Genomic DNA, 20,422 nt, shown 5'->3' with positions numbered 1-20,422 from the left:
TTAATGAATGCATTGTTGTCTGCAGTGAGAGATTGCAGCACGTTTTACAGAATGTTTGAATGCATTGTTGGCTGCAGTGAGAGATTGCAGCATGTTTTACAGAATGTTTGAATGCATTGTTGTCTGCAGTGAGAGATTGCAGCATGTTTTACACAATGTTTTAATGAATGCATTGTTGTCTGCAGTGAGAGATTGCAGCATGTTTTACAGAATGTTTGAATGCATTGTTGGCTGCAGTGAGAGATTGCAGCATGTTTTACAGAATGTTTGAATACATTGTCTGCAGTGAGAGATTGCAGCATGTTTTACAGAATGTTTTAATGAATGCATTGTTGTCTGCAGTGAGAGATTGCAGCATGTTTTACAGAATGTTTGAATGCATTGTTGTCTGCAGTGAGAGATTGCAGCATGTTTTACAGAATGTTTGAATGCATTGTTGTCTGCAGTGAGAGATTGCAGCATGCTTTACACAATGTTTTAATGAATGCATTGTTCTCTGCAGAGAGAGATCACAGCATGTTTTACAGAATGTTTTAATGAATGCATTGTTGTCTGCAGTGAGAGATTGCAGCATGTTTTACACAATGTTTGAATGCATTGTTGTCTGCAGTGAGAGATTGCAGCATGTTTTACATAATGTTTTAATGAATGCATTGTTGTCTGCAGAGAGAGATTGCAGCATGTTTTACAGAATGTTTGAATGCATTGTTGGCTGCAGTGAGAGATTGCAGCATGTTTTACAGAATGTTTGAATGCATTGTCTGCAGTGAGAGATTACAGCATGTTTTACAGAATGTTTGAATGCATTGTCTGTAGTGAGAGATTGCAGCATGTTTTACAGAATGTTTGAATGCATTGTCTGCAGTGAGAGATTGCAGCATGTTTTACAGAATGTTTGAATGCATTGTCTGCAGTGAGAGATTGCAGCATGTTTTACACAATGTTTTAATGAATGCATTGTTGTCTGCAGAGAGAGATTGCAGCATGTTTTACAGAATGTTTGAATGCATTGTTGGCTGCAGTGAGAGATTGCAGCATGTTTTACAGAATGTTTGAATGCATTGTCTGCAGTGAGAGATTGCAGCATGTTTTACACAATGTTTTAATGAATGCATTGTTGTCTGCAGTGAGAGATTGCAGCATGTTTTACAGAATGTTTGAATGCATTGTCTGCAGTGAGAGATTGCAGCATGTTTTACATAATGTTTAAATGCATTGTTGTCTGCAGTGAGAGATTGCAGCATGTTTTACAGAATGTTTGAATGCATTGTCTGCAGTGAGAGATTGCAGCATGTTTTACATAATGTTTTAATGAATGCATTGTTGTCTGCAGAGAGAGATTGCAGCATGTTTTACAGAATGTTTGAATGCATTGTTGGCTGCAGTGAGAGATTGCAGCATGTTTTACACAATGTTTTAATGAATGCATTGTTGTCTGCAGTGAGAGATTGCAGCATGTTTTACAGAATGTTTGAATGCATTGTTGGCCGCAGTGAGAGATTGCAGCATGTTTTACAGAATGTTTGAATGCATTGTCTGCAGTGAGAGATTGCAGCATGTTTTACACAATGTTTTAATGAATGCATTGTTGTCTGCAGTGAGAGATTGCAGCATGTTTTACAGAATGTTTGAATGCATTGTTGGCCGCAGTGAGAGATTGCAGCATGTTTTACAGAATGTTTGAATGCATTGTCTGCAGTGAAGATTGCAGCATGTTTTACAGAATGTTTGAATGCATTGTCTGCAGTGAGAGATTGCAGCATGTTTTACAGAATGTTTGAATGCATTGTTGTCTGCAGTGAGAGATTGCAGCATGTTTTACACAATGTTTTAATGAATGCATTGTCTGCAGTGAGAGATTGCAGCATGTTTTACAGAATGTTTGAATGCGTTGTCTGCAGTGAGAGATTGCAGCATGTTTTACAGAATGTTTAAATGCATTGTTGTCTGCAGTGAGAGATTGCAGCATGTTTTACAGAATGTTTGAATGCATTGTCTGCAGTGAGAGATTGCAGCATGTTTTACATAATGTTTTAATGAATGCATTGTTGTCTGCAGAGAGAGATTGCAGCATGTTTTACAGAATGTTTGAATGCATTGTTGGCTGCAGTGAGAGATTGCAGCATGTTTTACAGAATGTTTGAATGCATTGTCTGCAGTGAGAGATTGCAGCATGTTTTACACAATGTTTTAATGAATGCATTGTTGTCTGCAGTGAGAGATTGCAGCATGTTTTACAGAATGTTTGAATGCATTGTTGGCCGCAGTGAGAGATTGCAGCATGTTTTACAGAATGTTTGAATGCATTGTCTGCAGTGAGAGATTGCAGCATGTTTTACAGAATGTTTGAATGCATTGTTGGCTGCAGTGAGAGATTGCAGCATGTTTTACAGAATGTTTGAATGCATTGTCTGCAGTGAGAGATTGCAGCATGTTTTACAGAATGTTTGAATGCATTGTCTGCAGTGAGAGATTGCAGCATGTTTTACAGAATGTTTTAATGAATGCATTGTTGTCTGCAGTGAGAGATTGCAGCATGTTTTACAGAATGTTTGAATACATTGTCTGCAGTGAGAGATTGCAGCATGTTTTACAAAATGTTTAAATGCATTGTTGTCTGCAGTGAGAGATTGCAGCATGTTTTACAGAATGTTTGAATGCATTGTCTGCAGTGAGAGATCACAGCATGTTTTACATAATGTTTAAATGCATTGTTGTCTGGAGTGAGAGATTGCAGCATGTTTTACAGAATGTTTTAATGAATGCACTGTCAGCTGCAGTGAGAGATTGCAGCATGTTTTATACAATGTTTTAATGAATGCACTGTCAGCTGCAGTGAGAGATTGCAGCATGTTTTACACAATGTTTTAATGAATGCACTGTCAGCTGCAGTGAGAGATTGCAGCATGTCTTTCACAATGTTTTAATGAATGCACTGTCAGCTGCAGTGAGAGATTGCAGCATGTTTTACACAATGTTTTAATGAATGCACTGTTTTCTGCAGAGAGAGATTGCAGCATGTTTTCTTACTGTGTTAAAAGATGATACTGGAAACAGTCAGCAGGTCAGGCTGCATTTCCAGAGAGAAAGAGTTAACTTTTCATATTGATGACCTTTTGTCAGATGTGAAGAAGAGAGATTTTTTTTTAGCAAATAAACCATAACATGGGCTCAGAGAAGATGTAAATGGTTACAGCATTTTGCTTCTTTACTTGTTCCAATTGTTCCATTTGCCTTGCGCCAAGTTCCCTTTTACCCCTTTTGTCATTTAACCACGCCTGCCCTCCACCCAATCATAGGTCTTCCTTTTGTTCTTTTTTTAACCCACCCCTGCCCTTTCCATGACTCTTATTTGAAATCATATGAACATAAGTAGGAGTAGGCCATTTGGTCCTTTGAGCCTGGCTCCCCATCTAACAAGATCATGGCTGATCCTTTACCTCAACTTAATCTTTCTGCACTATCCCCATATCCCTTAATTCCCTTAGTACCCAAAAATCTATCGATCTCTGTATTGAATATACTCAACGACTGAGCATCCACAGCTTTCTGGGGTTGAGAATTCCAAAGATTCAAAACCCTTTGAAGAAATTTCTCCTCATCTTAGTCCTAAATGGCCAAGCCCTTATTCTGACACTGTGACCCTGTGTTCTAGTTTCCCCAGCCAGAGGAAACATTTTCTCAGCATCTACCCTGCCAAGTCCTTTAAGAATTTTTATGTTTCAGTTAGATTATCTCTCATTCTTTTAATCCATTCTCTTGATCCTGTAACTTCCCAAACAAAGTTTCAGATAACCAGACAGTAGGGTCATCTATCTGCAGTGCCAGTTCAGCCTTCTCAGACGGAGCTTGTTTGACCATGGACCGGGTCACCACACAGGAAAAATGCCAGGGATCTTTTCCTGTAACTGCTCTGTCTCCCTGACCTCTTTCAGTCTTTCTAAAACCACTGGGAAGCTACCAGCTTTGTCCCCACCAGCTCATTACCCAGGAGCAGGTCGACACCGTCCACAGGTAAACTAGGGACAATCTCCACGGTTACCGGTCCTGAAACAAGGTTGCACTCCAGGTGCACTCAGTATAAAGGTATGGGCATATACTTACCCCGATACCGTTTACTAACACTCTAGCATTCAATGCAGTCTCTAGGGGAAAGGTCATGCCTTTTCCCAGCAGAAGGGATTGGGCATCCCCTGTATCCCTAAGTATGACTATGGGCTTACTCGCCTCACTTGAGGGGTATGGGGTCACTTTTCCTCTGGATACAAAATCCTGGTAACTCTCAGGAGTTGTGTTAAAGTTTTCCCGCACTCTCAGTGGTAGGTTTACTGCAGTGAGGGATTACAAGTCGTTTTACTGTGTGTTTAATGAATGCACTGGATCTGTTCGATAACGTCATTTGCTGCAACAAATCTCTTCTCAAGACATCCAGCATTTATAGCATTGCGTGTGAAGTAGATGCACACCGACACAGGCAATTACTGTTCACTGCAACAGTTGTTCACAAGCAACGTTTCTCAGACTGACTAAGTTAAACTGAAATACTAAGTTCAAAGATAACCGAAACAGCAGTGGTTAACTGGCTAAGCAAAGCAAACCAAACAAGCAAAAGATCAACCATGTGGGCACACTAGTCGAACTGAACTTTTTGCAGAAAAACAGATGGATAACTTAAGCAATCCATCCTTTGCAGCTGAATCAATACAGTAAATTCATAATAAATACAGGGAACAATAAACAGATAAATAGCATTCCAACTGGGGCTCTTGAGCAGAGCTGTCACTAAATGGACAAATCCTAGCTGTGAGATTTTCAGTCGTGAGCCACCTACCATACTATTTCTGTATCCCTTTAACTATCTTTCTCTTTCTGCCTTCACAACCCATCTGGCTGTGGATTTGCAAGTGAAAGAGGAGAGAAAGCTGGGGGCGGCAAAGCTAATCCGTCATTCAGTGTGCTAAAGGAAGATTTCTATTATCACTGTAGAGTTTATCATTTTCCAAGATGATTTTCCTCTATTGCTATGAATGCTTGGATAGCTGTTCCTCCATCGTCTCACATTGCCTCACTCGCCTGTGATATACAACAAGATAAATAGAAGGGATTAGAGACACAGTGCGATCTTCTGTGTGAGAATTCTCCATGAATGTGAGAGAATTGGTGGCACTTGCGAAAAAGATTACAGAAAGGCGACAATCTAGAAAGATGCAACACACAATGTGTTGAATATTGAGTAGTTATGAGGGTACGGTGCTTGTAGATCATGGCACCATGTTATAAACAGACACTGGCATTGCAAGCACTGATTCAACTGCGAAACTGCCTGCAAATTCCAAGCCAGTGAAACTCGAATATTCCCTGAGATGGTCTAATTGATTTGGCTGAAAAATTTTGGCAGTTGGATTCAAGTCCAAACCAACATCCTGGAGCAGTGTAAGCATGATCAAAGCTAAAGTCATCACAATAAATTTAAGTGAAACACTGCAGTTAATTCAAATTGATCTGATAGATGTATGGCTGTCATTATACCATCAGACATTCATGAATGTCAAGTGATTTTGAATCTGCACAAATGCAGAAGTGGTAGGAAAACTGTGTTGAATCCAAATCTGACCCCAACATGCACCACAACTAGGAGATGTTGAGACCATCTCAAGTCAGTAGACTTGCGTCATTCGGTTTGTGTCCTGTCGTACAATAACTCTAGTCTGTTCTGAAGCTGCATTTTAAAACTGTACAATTGTCCCTTAAACTTCAGCGTGGAATGTTTTAAATGCTACTTTGTTGCAATGTACGAAATTCCCCATTCAGTCAGATATACAAACAGGATATGTTTGTTTAGCTTCAAGTAATTTCTATTAGAAAGATAAATTGGATAATTTTACGGAATTGAATCGTGATCCCTACTCTGAGCTTTATGTGGTATTGGTGGGAGTGTAGATGGATACGATGAATTAAGAATCCCTTCAGATTTTCTGTACTACCATTAGGATAAGCATGTCGCCTGCACTCAGCCTTCCCAATGGTTCCAATTAGGTTTTGGAACTTGGTGTGTGCTGGATTTTGAAGAGAAACTGCAAAAATACCAGTAACTTGTAACTGATTCTTGAAGTACCTGTCATCGTGCAATCCAAGTGGTGCATTTGCTTGTGGCATTAGTAGGCTGCTAATGCTTGCATTTCATGATACTGTAACAGTTAGTGGATAGCAATGTGCTGCGCTATTAAAAGCACTGCTTTATTTCCAGTTTTAATGAGTGCAAATGATGATGCACCTCAGGCACAAGTGTGTCACGCAAGCAATTCATTAAAAAAAATCCTTATTGCCACATCAAGCATCCTTAGTGTCAGGATAAGATGGAGCAAGGTCACCCGTGTTTGCATGGTGAAAGCAATAAGATTTGATTTTAACAGAAATCATGCAACTTTTGGTGTGATGATGTGACTGGGTGTAAAATAGCATATTGTTACAGTAGTATTACATAATTCAGGATCACGGTGCTTGTGTGGTCATCACAGGGGTGGGATGAAAATTCATGGGGTAGAGTTGATTATGAGCTACACTCTGTGGTCTGGGTCTCATTGGGTTGGGCCACTGTCCATATAGTATCTGAAGCAAATGGTGGTATATTCTCATCTTACCTTTTGATCCGCTTATCGCTCCGTTGTGGAGTTGACAACTAGAGTCTTGTATAAACCTTCTGGAAAGAAGTGCAGGCTAGGTTATTTATCATACTATAGAGAGTGCCAACTGTGGTTCAATGGCAGCATTCTCTCCTCTGAGTCAGAAGATTGTGGATTCAAGTCCCACTCCAGAGATTCAAGCACATAATACAGGCTGACATTAAAGTGCAGTGTTGAAGGAGGTGCCATGTTTTAGATGGATGTTAAACTGAGGCCTCGTCTTCCCTCTCAGATGGATGTAAACGATCCTATGGCACTATTTAAGGAATATCAAATGAGCTCTTCTCGATGGCCTGGCCAATGTTTATCTCTCAACTAAGATCATTAAATAATCTGGTCATTGTCACATTGCTGTTATTGGGACCTTGCTGTGTGCAAATTGGCTGCCATGATTCCCACATCACAACAGTGACTGCACTTCAAAAGTACTTCATTGGCTGTAAAGCGCTTTGAGACAATCTGAAGCTGTGAAAGGTGCTATATAAATGGAAGTTCTTCTTTTTAGTGGAGGGCTGTAAGGGACTTCATCGTAATGGGTAGGTACATCATCTCGGCAGTTTTATTTATAACTTAAAATTTCAAATTTCTCTTCAAAGACCTTTCCATACTTGGAAGTACATGTTGTGCACATTCTAATCGAAGGACAGAGATATGAAATCAGGTTAATGGCTGGCTCACTTGTGTGTCTTTTTGTTTATTTTTTTGAGAATTTTAAGTGAGAGTTCATCAAATTTTTTAAATATTTTAATGATTTTTAAAGAAAACAGAAGGTAAACATAGTTATTGCAATACTTGAAAGTTTTATATAAATACATTGATTTCTAAGTTTTGCACATTGTGGACATAATAGTGAGTGAATAGTGAGTCATTCCTGTGTCTTCGGGGCTGCCAGGGGGCTCTTGATCTTTTTTTTCTCTTATCGATCAGTAGCTTTGAACAGCTTTTTATCTTCAAGGTTCATTATGTGGTTTTATGTTGGTTCATGTGGTTTTTGCACTAAAAGGTAATGAACAGCTGTGTCCAAAACAAGGTGGTTCCATTTTCTTGAAGTAATGGAATTACCTTTGTGATCCCACATCGACAGGAGTATGTAACAAACAGTCTATTAACCAAGCTCTTTTTAAGTCTATGTTGGCCATTAATTTGTGCTGTATGATTCCTGCCTGTGTTACAGTACAACATTCCCTGTTGTGACTCATGTTATTTTCATGCATTCTTTAGGTCGGAATACAGGATTATACTTATGTACCGCTAAATAAGATCAAAGATGGAGTTACTGTAAATGTATATGGTGTTGTGAAATTCTTCAAGCCTCCATATCGCAGCAAAGGTACAGGTATGTAAGAATATGCCGTTTATATGTGGTCAAAGTGTATAGGTAAGTAAAAGTGTAACATTATATATAGTTGAAGTATATAAGGTGTGTAAGAATTATATATGTATGGTCAAAGAAGAATCATAGAATTATACAGCACTGAAGGAATCTTAATGTGACAGTCTATTGCACCAGTATCAGCTGTCTAAAAGAGCCACCCACTTATCCTATTCCCCTGCTCTTTCTTCATATCCTTCCAAATTGTTCTCTTTCAAAGATGTATCTATTTTGCTTTAAAAAGCTATTATGGATTCTGCCTCACCACTGTTTCTACTAGGGCATCCCACGCTCTGCTAAATAGCTTCCAGTTACTGACTCATCAACCAGTGAAAATAGCTTCTTCCTGTTTACCTTTTATAAAAACCCCTTATAATTTTGAACCCCTCTATCAGATCTCCATTTGCCCTCTACTGTTCTTGTGAAAAGAGCCTCTGTTTTTCTAGTCTCTTATGATAACTGAAGCCTCTCAACCCTGGTATTCACTTAGTAAAAATATGCATTCCTATATTGTCCAAGATTATCTGGTATATAAAATTATATACATTACACATGGTTAATGTATATAAGGGTTGCAGAAATATATCCATTGAGTAAATGATATATGGAAGCTTGTACAGTCAAGTTAATGTTTTGATGGAAAACGTTACATTTACGGTTGAAAGTAAAAATAAAAGGATGCATTTGCTTGACTTAATATTTTGTAATTTTTACTGACTGCTCTTAAGCAGTGTTGTTTGATGGAATTGCTGCCTTACTTATGGGCAGCTGGATTAGTTAGGGTGATCACTGACTATGAATAGATTGAGAACGAATTCAGTCTCTTGCTTTGGGGTACTGTGTCCAATTATTTCATATGCTGATATCAAAACACAGTTCAAGCTTTGCTTGCACAAATTCAGTTTTAATTAGCGATGCAGAACCTTGTATATTAGGATTTTCTAGCTTCCTCAGCATTACATTGGTAACATCAGTTTGCTCTGAAAGTAGGTATTAGATACTAAAAATAAGTAGCTAGCTGGAAATTATTGCAAGTATTTCAAAAGGTTTTCTGAAGTCCATCCTCTCGACCCCCTCTTTCCTCTCACCACTCCCCCTTTCCTCTCACATCCCCCCCTTTCCTCTCACATCCCCCTCTTTCCTCTCACATCCCCCTCTTTCCTCTCACCCCTCCCCCTTTCCTCTCACCCCTCCCCCTTTCCTCTCACCCCTCCCCCTTTCCTCTCACCCCTCCCCCTTTCCTCTCACCCCTCCCCCTTTCCTCTCACCCATCCCCCTTTCCTCTCACCCCTCCCCCTTTCCTCTCACCCCTCCCCCTTTCCTCTCACCCCTCCCCCTTTCCTCTCACCCCTCCCCCTTTCCTCTCACCCCTCCCCCTTTCCTCTCACCCCTCCCCCTTTCCTCTCACCCCTCCCCCTTTCCTCTCACCCCCCCTTTCCTCTCACCCCTCCCCCTTTCCTCTCACCCCTCTCCCTTTCCTCTCACATCCCCCTCACCCCTCCCCCTTTCCTCTCACACCTCCCCCTTTCCTCTCACACCTCCCCCTTTCCTCTCACACCTCCCCCTTTCCTCTCACCCCTCCCCCTTTCCTCTCACCCCTCCCCCTTTCCACTCACCCCTCCCCCTTTCCTCTCACCCCTCCCCCTTTCCTCTCACCCCTCCCCCTTTCCTCTCACCCCTCCCCCTTTCCTCTCACCCCTCCCCCTTTCCTCTCACCCCTCCCCCTTTCCTCTCACCCCTCCCCCTTTCCTCTCACCCCTCCCCCTTTCCTCTCACCCCTCCCCCTTTCCTCTCACCCCTCCCCCTTTCCTCTCACCCCTCCCCCTTTCCTCTCACCCCTCCCCCTTTCCTTTCACCCCTCCCCCTTTCCTCTCACCCCTCCCCCTTTCCTCTCACCCCTCCCCCTTTCCTCTCCCCCTCCCCTTTCCTCTCCCCCTCCCCTTTCCTCTCCCCCTCCCCTTTCCTCTCCCCCTCCCCTTTCCTCTCCCCCTCCCCTTTCCTCTCACTCCTCCCCCTTTCCTCTCACCCCTCCCCCTTTCCTCTCACCCCTCCCCCTTTCCTCTCACCCCTCCCCCTTTCCTCTCACCCCTCCCCCTTTCCTCTCACCCCTCCCCCTTTCCTCTCACCCCTCCCCCTTTCCTCTCACCCCTCCCCCTTTCCTCTCACCCCTCCCCCTTTCCTCTCACCCCTCCCCCTTTCCTCTCACCCCTCCCCCTTTCCTCTCACCCCTCCCCCTTTCCTCTCACCCCTCCCCCTTTCCTCTCACCCCTCCCCCTTTCCTCTCACCCCTCCCCCTTTCCTCTCACCCCTCCCCCTTTCCTCTCACCCCTCCCCCTTTCCTCTCACCCCTCCCCCTTTCCTCTCACCCCTCCCCCTTTCCTCTCACCCCTCCCCCTTTCCTCTCACCCCTCCCCCTTTCCTCTCACCCCTCCCCCTTTCCTCTCACCCCTCCCCCTTTCCTCTCACCCCTCCCCCTTTCCTCTCACCCCTCCTCCCTTTCCTCTCACCCCCCCTCCCTTTCCTCTCACCCCCCCTCCCTTTCCTCTCACCCCCCCTCCCTCTCACCCCCCCTCCCTTTCCTCTCACCCCCCCTCCCTTTCCTCTTCCCCACCTCCCTTTCCTCTCTTGTTCCCCCTTTTCCTCTCGTCCCCCCTTCCCCTTTTCCTCACCCCCCCTCCACCTTTACCTCACGCCCGCCGCGCGCCCCCCCCCCCTCAAAATCAGTGCACTCATCAGAGACTGAGAATTGAAACTGGAGTCTTTATGGACTGTAAGGCTCTTTAGCATATTAGATAGTGTTGATAGTGTATTTACCTGTTGCCATCGGGGGGCTGCAATACTGGATGCATTTGTAATGAGCAGTCCAGCAACTGCAGTCTTGGAGTTTTGGCTCAGCCTAGGATACAAGGATCCAGATTTTTAGATGGACATTCATATTTGAAGCACATGATGGATCTTAGTTGGTTTGCATTGTGGAAGAATAAACTGTTGATTGGCAGGTATGATTTCCTTTTTTTAATTTGTTCATTGGATGTGGGTATCACTGGCAAGGCCAACATTTATTGGCCAACCCTAATTGGTGAGCTGCTTTCTTCAACTGCTGCAGTCCATGTCATGTTGCTAAACACACAGTGCTGTTCGGGAGGGCGTTCCAGGATTTTGACCCAGCAGCAGTGAAGGAATGGTGATTTATTTCCGTGTCAGGATGATGTGTGACTTGGAGGGGAACTTGGAGCTGGTAATGTTCCCAGGCACATGCTGCCCTTGTCCTTTTAGGTGGTAGAGTTCGTAGTTTGGAAGGTCGAAGAAGCCTTGGCGAGTTGCTGCAGTGCATCTTGTCGATGGTGCATGTGCGCCTGGGGTGGATGGGGTGCCAGTCAAGTGGGCTGCTCTGTCTTGGATGGTATTGAGCTTCTTCAGTCTTGTTGGAGCCGTACTCATCCAGGCAAGTGGAGAATATTCCATCGCACTCCTGACTTGTGGCTTGAAGATGGTGGACAGGTTTTGGGGAGTCAGGAGGTGAGTTACTCGTCACAGAATTCCTAGCCTCTGATCTGCTGTGGTAACTACAGTATTTATGTGGCTGGTCCAGTTCAGTTTCTGGTCAATAGTTATTCCCAGAATGTTGATAGTGGGAGATTTGACAATGGAAATGCCGTTGAATGTCAAGGGGAGATGGTTAGAGTCAGTCTTGTTGGTGATTGTCATTAGCTGGAAATATGTCACTGCTGGGAGTAGTTTATAGGCGCCCTAACAGTAGCTACACTGTAGGACAGAGTATAAATCAAGAAATAATGGGGGCTTGTAAGTAATGTACTGCAATAATGGGCAATTTTAATCTGCATATCGATTGGACAAATTGAATTGGCAAAGGTAGCCTTGAGGACAAGTTCATGGAGTGTATTCGGGATAGTTTTTTTGGAACCAACCAGGGAACTAGCTATTTTAGACTTAATAATGTGCAATGAGACAGGATTAATTAATCTCATTGTAAGGGATCCTCTTGGGAAGAGGGATCATAACATGATAAAATTTCAAATTAAGTTTGAAGGTGAGAACCTTGAGTCTGAAACTAGTGCCTTAAATAAAGGCAGTTACAAAGGCATTATTATGGACAGATGGGAAATGGCATGGCTGGTTTCCAATGTCACTTCCAACTGATCACAGATAGTGTTTTTGTTTTGTTACTTCAGTGTGTTTTGTTGAATGATAATTTTCTTTGGTCCACTGACTGGAGATCTGAACTTATTTATTTTTGAATAACTTTAAAAAGGGCATTTAAAAAAGATGACTGCTGGCGGCTTAATATGATCACCTCATTTGCTACACTGTATGCTATGTTGCATAGGACTGTGAGGAAGGAGACAAAATGTCTGTGCATTTCCCAGCAAAAACCAGGACCCATGAAGTTTAAAGGAACTACCTGTACTTTCAGCAAGCAGAGAAATACTGCTAACTGTTATGTTTGAATCACTGAGTGACAGTCTTGTGACAAGCCCCTCTCCATCTGTGCTTTTTAAGCGAGTGTTTTTCTCTGCAGCAGAGGAGAAGCAACTGGACTCTGACATGAGCAGACCCTAATGTGGGTCTCTCTCTCTCTCTCTCTTTCTATCTCCCTCTTTCTATCTCCCTCCATTCCAGCTTGAAAGCTTTCAAATCCTGCTTGTTGACTGACCACCTTTGCATACTCCGCTACAATCAGAAACCACATTGGAGGAAATCATCTGCATTGCTATCTCCAAGAGATCCACCGAACCAGTCATCTACCTCTTAAAACTAAAAGCTTCAGGACCATCGAATTCAGCCAGAAGCCAGCCGAATCACCAAATGCCGCAGACCGGATGCCCCTTTATTCTGTGGACTCTAACTCAACCAATCTACCTTTCCTCACTCTGGAACCTATGTGTGTGTGTGTAAACCTTTAGTGTATGTGTGAGAGGGAAAGTTGACGCCTTGTTTATTAGTTTTGTACAGTAAAGTTAACCTCTTTGTTTTGTTATGACCAGGTGAGAAAGGTGTCTAGGGGTCTTTTGCTGTCTTCACTTGGTCTTATTGTAACAGGGTTTGATTTTTAAACACAGTGTTTTGAGCTCCCCCTTGGTGAATCCTTGTTCACCACTTTCCAATTATAAGGAAAAGAAATGAGCATAAACAGGCTTTCTTAGGCTTAAAGAAGAAAAATGACATTTATTAAACCTTAAACTTAAACTCTAATACGGTTAACGCCTACGGATATATGACGTGCCCACGCTAGCATGCGCACGCGATACACATGCAAATAGGGACAGAAAAGAGCAGAAAAAAAGTAAAATGGAGAGGTTTGAGGCAGTAGCAGAAGAGTTTCATGTTTACTGTGCTTCGAGCTCACTGTAGTCCTTTTATAAGTAGTCTTGCTTTTTGCTGGGGCCCACTATTCTTCTTGAACCTCGTTCACTGTAGGAGACTTTTCTCTCTTGGGGTTCATGTGTCTTCGGTGGTTTCTGAAGCTGGCGAGAACAAGATGAGAGCAGATAGGAGAGACGTGTTCTCAGACCAGGAGAAAACAGCTTTCTGAGTTCAAAATCCCTGTTGGATGTTCAAATTCAAAAAATTCCAACAGTCAGCCAGTTATGTGACCAAACTGGTCCGACCACGTCTGTTTGAGTATTCGGCCATCTAAGCAGTCTACCTGGAATGGTAGCCTTTCCATCTTCAACATCTGGTAATCAAAAGTACATTGTGGATTAAATTGGAGCAGGGAATAGCGATGTTGTCCTTTGAAGTATTGTCTGTTGATATGCTAATGTCTCTCTCCAGCTAAAGTCTCCAATTGTTTTTTAAAGCAAATTCTTTCTTCATCAACAATTTAAAATCATTGTTAATGTGGTGAAATTAATTTTCCTCATTCTTGACAGGTGGGGGGCTTGCCTGACACCTCCATATCCAGGGGAATGACATGCAATTTGAAGAAAAACAACGCATTTTATTACAGGGTTTGAGAGAAATATAAGATATTGAAAGAAAATCCATGCATTTCTCTCATTCGTTTCCATTCATTCACCAATCTTAAAGCCTATTAAAAATGATATTTTCTGGATGCCAGGGCTGCTTTAATTTCCCCTTTTTTTCCTCAGGAGAGTTAGTAGTGGGAGGGTCTATCCTGAACTCTGAGTCATGCAAAGACGTTTGACCTCAGGCGATGGGTGGTTCCCTTTTCCTCTGACTGTGGGGGCGGGGGGGGAAAGTCTTTGTTACTCTCCCCTTTGTTCTCTGGGACACTCCTACCTGCAGGTATTTGTGCAGACTTAACTGCACTCTCCTGTGACACTTCAACTAGGAGAGGCATCACCCGCATGGTTTCCATGCCCCCGAAAGGTCTCTCTTTGTCTCTGCAGGTTCCTGTAGATGCTGTTAGCAACTCTGGTGGGGTGCTTCTAGAGTCTGCATTTACATAGGAGGTTGTGGGGTCTATCCTTTCACAATTTTTGGGGTTGGTTGACTGGACAGTAGGGGTTTTCATTCAGGATTCTTCCCTGACTTCCTTTAACCTGCCCTCTTGGTCACTTTTCCCCCTTCTCTTTCTAAACTTTTGCCAGCCATATGCCTGCTTATCCCCTTTTGTTCTTGGCGGGGGTCCCTTACAGTTCACCAGCCCTTTACTGGAGGGTCCTCCTAACACTGGTACAGGACTTAGGGGTGCAGGTTTCACTGTAGGTTAGGGTTTTCCCTCAACCTGGCACATGTGGCAACTCCTGCAGTACTCCACCACATCTTTGTGGAGTTTTGATCAATCAAACTGCTGTCTTATGCAGGCTTTGGTCTTTCATATACCGGCATGTACAGCCACTGTAGTCTTGTGGGCCCTTTTTAATATTTCTACCCGGTATCTCAGTGGCACCACCAACTGGTGAAGTACTGTCCACTCCTTGCCCTCAGGTCTGTGAGGAGAACTCCATTTCCTCATCAGTACCTCATTCTTTAAATATTGGCAATCAGAGACTCCCTCTGCTTCACTTTCACACTGGGCAGCCTGTGCTAACTCTCGCAATACTGGGTTGGCTCGCTGAGCCTCACCGAGGGAAAATCCATTTAATTCATTCCCTGGGTCTCCTAACTTTCCAAGGAAAGTCTCCGACAGGCAGACCTCATGGTCATTTGCCTGCAGTGCCAATGGAGTCTCCTCTTGGGAGCTGGTTTGATCATGGCCTGATCCATTACACATTCAGAGACTCTGCAGGGAACCACCTCCTGCCACCGCCCTGTCTCTCTGACCTCCTGCGGTCTTTCTTTCACTACTGGGGGAGGGGGGGAGGCCACCACCTTTAACCCCACTAGATCATTACCTAGGAGCAGGTCAACCCCATCCACAGGCAAACTAGGGACAATCCCTATGGTTACCAGTCCTGAAACTAGGTCCCACTCCAGGTGCACCCGGTGTACAGGTACAGGCATGCACTGCCCTCCAATACCATTCACCACCATTTTAGTGTTCATTGCACTCTCTGGGGGAAAGGTCAAGCCTTTTCCTAGTAAAAGGGATCTAGTTGCCCCTGTGTCCCTGAGAATTACTATGGGTTTGCTTGTCCCACTCGAGGGACATGGGGTTACTTTCCCTTCAAACTCAAAACCCTGATAACCTTCAGGAATCCTATTAACTTTTCCTGCACTGGCCGTAGTAAGCTTCCTGGGTTGCACTCTTACTGCAGTTAAAGCCACAGCTTGTAATGTGTTTTCCATCAGGGTCCTGTCTTCATTGAGCAGGTGTGCCCTGATTAACCCTACCCGTTTTCCCTTTAGTTTCCAGCAGTTAGCTCTTAAATTCCCTGCCTTATTACATTGGAAGCACACAGGTCTCCGGGACTCACTCTTGCTCACAGCACCTTCCTTTTTGGCTGGAGGTGGGCCCCCTGTGTCTCCTGCTTTTCTTTCTCTCCCAGGACTGCCTGGGCTTCGATCACCTTCCCAGCCTTTGTCCTTTTCGGATTTGTGGGGGTGATTAGGAAAGGTTCTCCCCGGGAAACCGACTTATAAATTAAAGTAAACTTATCAGCCATAACGGCCGCTTGCCGGGCTCCCTGAACCCGCTGCTCCTCAACAAGTGTCTTTATTGAGAATGGGAGAGAGTTTTTAAATTCCGCTAACAGGAATACTTCTCTGTGAATCTCATAGCTGAGCTGTATTTTTAAAGCCCTCAGCCATTGGTCAAAAGCCAGCTGTTTACTTCTTCCAAACTCCAGATACGTTAGATTGGCTTGCTTTTTGAGGGTTCTAAACTTTTGGCGGTAGGCTTTGGGTACTAATTCATATGCCCTGAGGATAGCATTTTTGGTCAGTTCATAATTTGATGAACTCTCATCTGGCAACAAGGAATAAACCTCATGGGCTTTTCCAATTAAATTGCTTTTTATTAAAAGAGACCAGGTCTCAGCTGGCCATTTTAGCTGCCTTACTAGTTTCTCAAAGGACACAAAAAAGACTTCCACATCTTCCTCATTGAATTTTGGAATTAATGGAGCGAGTTTTAGCAATCTCATACACAGCCCTGAATTCTGCGCCACCAAATTGGCCATGCTTTCACTGCAGTTATTCTGTCACCCAAGTACTTCAACTCTCTTTCTTCGCTTTCTTTCCAGAATATTCTTTCTCTCTCTCTCTCCTGCCTTTTATTTTCTTCACATTCCTTTTCGAAGGCTCTCTTTTTCTCCCTCTCCCTTTCCTCAAATTCAAGTTTCCTCAGTTCCAATTTTATCTTTGCTGGCAATACCGTATTGGATTCTGCTTCTAACACTGCTTCTGCTTCAACAGATTCAAGGGAAAAATGGTTGGCCACTAGCTAGGAGTTCAGACTTCCTCACCTAGCCATATACAGTGATCCCACACTGCTCAGCCATTTTTCTCAACTCCTCCATGGACAGTACTTTTAACTTATCCCAAGTTACTTCACCCTGGCTTGGAGAACTACTAGCCTCAGTTGCAGACATGTTAGTTTTCAATCACACACAACCACAAGAAAACCTGTATTCAAATTTGCTCTTTTTAATTGGGAACAATTTGGCTTCCCGCTTCCAATTTCACTCGTACATCTGTGGGTAAAATTCCAGATGCTAGTGCCCAAACTTCTGTTACAACCAGGTATGAAAGGTGTTTACGGGTCTTTTACCGCCTTCACCTGGCCTTATTGTAACAGGGTTTGATTTTTAAAAACATTGTGTTTTGAGCTCCCCCCTTGGTGAACCCTTGTTCACCGCTTTCCAATTATAAGACAAAGTAATGAGCATAAACAGGCTTTCTTGGGCTTAAGGAAGAAAAGTGAAATTTATTAAACCTTAAACTTAAACTCTAATACGGTTAACGCCTACGGATATATGGCACACCCATGCTAACATGCACACGTGTTACATGCAAATAGAGACAGAAAAGAGAAGAGCAGAAGAAAAATAAAATGGAGAGGTTTGAGGCAATATCAGAACAGTTTCTTGTTTACTGTGCTTTGAGCTCACTGTAGTTCTTTTGTAAGTAGTCTGTTTGAGTATTCGGCCATCTTAGCAGTTAACCTGGAATGCTAGTCTTTCCACCTTCAATGTCTGGTAATCAAAAGTCCATTGTGGAATAAATTGGAGCAGGTAATATCTCTGTTGTCCTTTTGAAGTACTGCCTGTTGGTATGCTAATGTATCTCTCCAGCCAAAGTCTCCAGTTGTTTTTTAAAGCAAGTCTTTCTTCACCATCAACAGTTTAAAATCAATGTTTATGTGGCAAAATTAATTTTCCTCATTCTTGGCAGGTGCAGGGCTTGCCTGACTCTTTGGTAACTCAAGAAAACCTGTCCGATTGTTATGATCATAGCAAGTATGTAATCAAACACCAACTGAATTGGCCAGCACATTCCCTTTAAGAAAGAATTAAACCTGTTGTGGTCTAACGTGGAGAGGGAATGCCTTCGACCCTTCCTCACTTGACCATAACAGTTTAAACTGGTGTTTCAACCCGTGTTTTGTTGGCCAAATAAACAGACAGTGACAGGTTTTCTCGTGAGTTTAAAAACAGAAGATTAAATATTTATTGAACAATAATCAGTCAGTGTTCACAATGCCACCCATGCACACATTCACTCTCTCATGCACGCTCAAGAAAAGATAGATAGAAGGTAAAGAGTAAAAGGTCTTAAGAGTTCAAGGTGTAAGAGTCTGCTGTTTTCAGGAAAACCTTGTAGGATCCTTTTGGAAGGTAAGTTTTAAAGTTGCAGGCCCGTTTGCTGGTTGCCTTGCCCTTACTAGCTTGCTGAAGTCTCCTGGCAGTCAACACTTCAGTTCAAAGACAGTGCTGGTATTTCTTAGTTCAATTTTCACAGGTGAAGGAGTTGTTTAAAAGGCATTCTCTTATGTCTCTGTTGTAGTTGGTTGCCAACTTGACTCAGTAGGATTCAACTGTCTTCGCTGGAATTGATCTCTTTCTCTCTCAGCCTTGTGGCTTTCAATGTTCTCTCTGTGGCTGGTGATCCCATGTTTTGATGACTGAATGACTTCCTTTGTTCTCGAAAAAGGTTACCTTTAAATGTAAATTCATAAAGAGTCAGTTTCGCCCATGTGATTTTAGGCTTTTGGTTCCGAAGGGGCTATACAATGGCTTCTGACCTCAGCCCATTTTGAAAAGATTGAAGAATATTCATTCTTTATTGTAGGGATTGTAAGCTGGAGATGGAGTGCCTGAGAGTACCTTTGTTTTAGTTCAATTTGTGGATAGCTCACATACATATGTGATGATCTGTTTAATTTCAGTGCAGATGGGGTTAATGAGTTTCAATTCCAGCAGACGTGGATGTGTATTTCAATGGCGGAGAAAGTATGTGTCATGTGACTTTATCCTCCATCTTATTGAAGGCAAGTGTACTAGCCATTTTAAATTGTTCAGTTTATTTTTTGTATTTCCACTGCTGCACTTCCCATGAGCATGCCCGTATGAAGACAGAGTTTGGCTACAGTGGATTGTGTTATTTTTGACTGCTCCTGTCAAAGTCCCCCAATCAAAATATACGATTCTGATTGTGGTGGGACCAACCCACTGTTAATTCAATCCAGCCGTTCCACAGATCGACTAACATATCATTTTAAAACTTTACAAATTAAAGAAAGACCCACCAAATTGTACCATCTATTAACCCCTGAATGAGGCTAACCAAACCAGGTGTCTTTAAATCAACAATTAACTCTTTAATTAAAAGAACTAAATTCTTAAACACTATGAATATTTAAAAATAGAAAAGTTAGAGTCCTTGCAAATTTACAGTCCAATGTTGTTCGAAGTACAGTGAATTTCAACAATTAACGACTTTATTTATTTATTTAGAGATACAGCACTGAAACAGGCCCTTCGGCCCACCAAGTCTGTGCCGACCAACAACCACCCATTTATACTAACCTTCCAGTAATCCCATATTCCCTACCACCTACCTACACTAGGGACAATTGATAATGGCCAATTTACCTATCAACCTGCAAGTCTTTGGCTGTGGGAGGAAACCGGAGCACCCGGCGAAAACCCACGCAGTCACAGGGAGAACTTGCAAACTCCGCACAGGCAGTACCCAGAATCGAACCCGGGTCCCTGGAACTGTGAGGCTGCGGTGCTAACCACTGCGCCATTGTGCCGACTTGCAAATACATTCAACAGAATCAATCTGACTTTAGAGTTTTTGAGGGATAAAAGATTGTCACATTCTAACTTCCCTTTCTTCAATTTAAATTACCAGAGATCTCTGTTTTGGCTTGACTTTTTAGAATTTCGAGAGATAATAATTAAACAGACAAAAATCCTATTTCCTTCAGTTTAAATGGTTGAGAGCTCTTTTTCAGTTCTGACACCACAGCTGTCTGTCTTCTGTGTGTGTCTGTGTTTAGTTAGGATGAACTGTCTCCACTAAAAGCCAGTTCAAACTGAATTGAAACAAATATATCGCATCAGGCTCACTCCCAGTGACTATATCTATGGTAACGAGAATGCACCCTTTGAATCGCAGTTTCCAAATGGCTGTTTCTAAGGCAACAAAAATGTACCTTCCTATAACTCCTAAGGCTTGCTGGCTCTTAAAGCAATACTGATCCCGTGCAAGCCTTAAAGGTAAACCGCATATTCTGAAAAAAAAACTACAGGACCATGACAATCGGGAAAATAGGTTAATAGATAAGATGGTAGAGAAGCAGTGGCAGACATTTAAGGAGATATTTCATTACTCGTAACAAAGATATTCCATTCAGGAAGAAAGTTTTTACGAGAAGGATGAACCATCCATGGCTAACTAAGTAAGTTAAAGATGGTATCAAATTAAGAGAAAAGGCGTACAATTTTACAAAGATTAGTGGTAGGCCAGAAGATTGGGAAAATTTTTGAAA

At 42.7% G+C, this 20,422-nt stretch overlaps 1 protein-coding gene across 3 annotated transcripts in view; it reads left to right on the top strand.

Annotated features, from left to right (window-relative positions):
• Positions 1-20,422, top strand: part of pot1 (protection of telomeres 1 homolog) — a 399,782-nt gene that overhangs the window by 154,513 nt on the left and 224,847 nt on the right. For all 3 annotated transcript variants that reach the window (XM_068050910.1, XM_068050911.1, XM_068050912.1), the window contains exon 7: positions 7,905-8,019. In XM_068050910.1, the coding sequence (XP_067907011.1) occupies positions 7,905-8,019 (115 nt within the window). The remainder of the gene's footprint in view (positions 1-7,904; positions 8,020-20,422) is intronic.

The sequence above is a fragment of the Heterodontus francisci genome, chromosome 18 (genome assembly GCF_036365525.1).
Source record: "Heterodontus francisci isolate sHetFra1 chromosome 18, sHetFra1.hap1, whole genome shotgun sequence".
In the NCBI taxonomy this organism is placed as follows: Eukaryota; Metazoa; Chordata; class Chondrichthyes; order Heterodontiformes; family Heterodontidae; genus Heterodontus; species Heterodontus francisci.
Note: the sequence above shows the minus strand (reverse complement) of the source record. Positions and strands in the feature narration are given on the sequence as shown.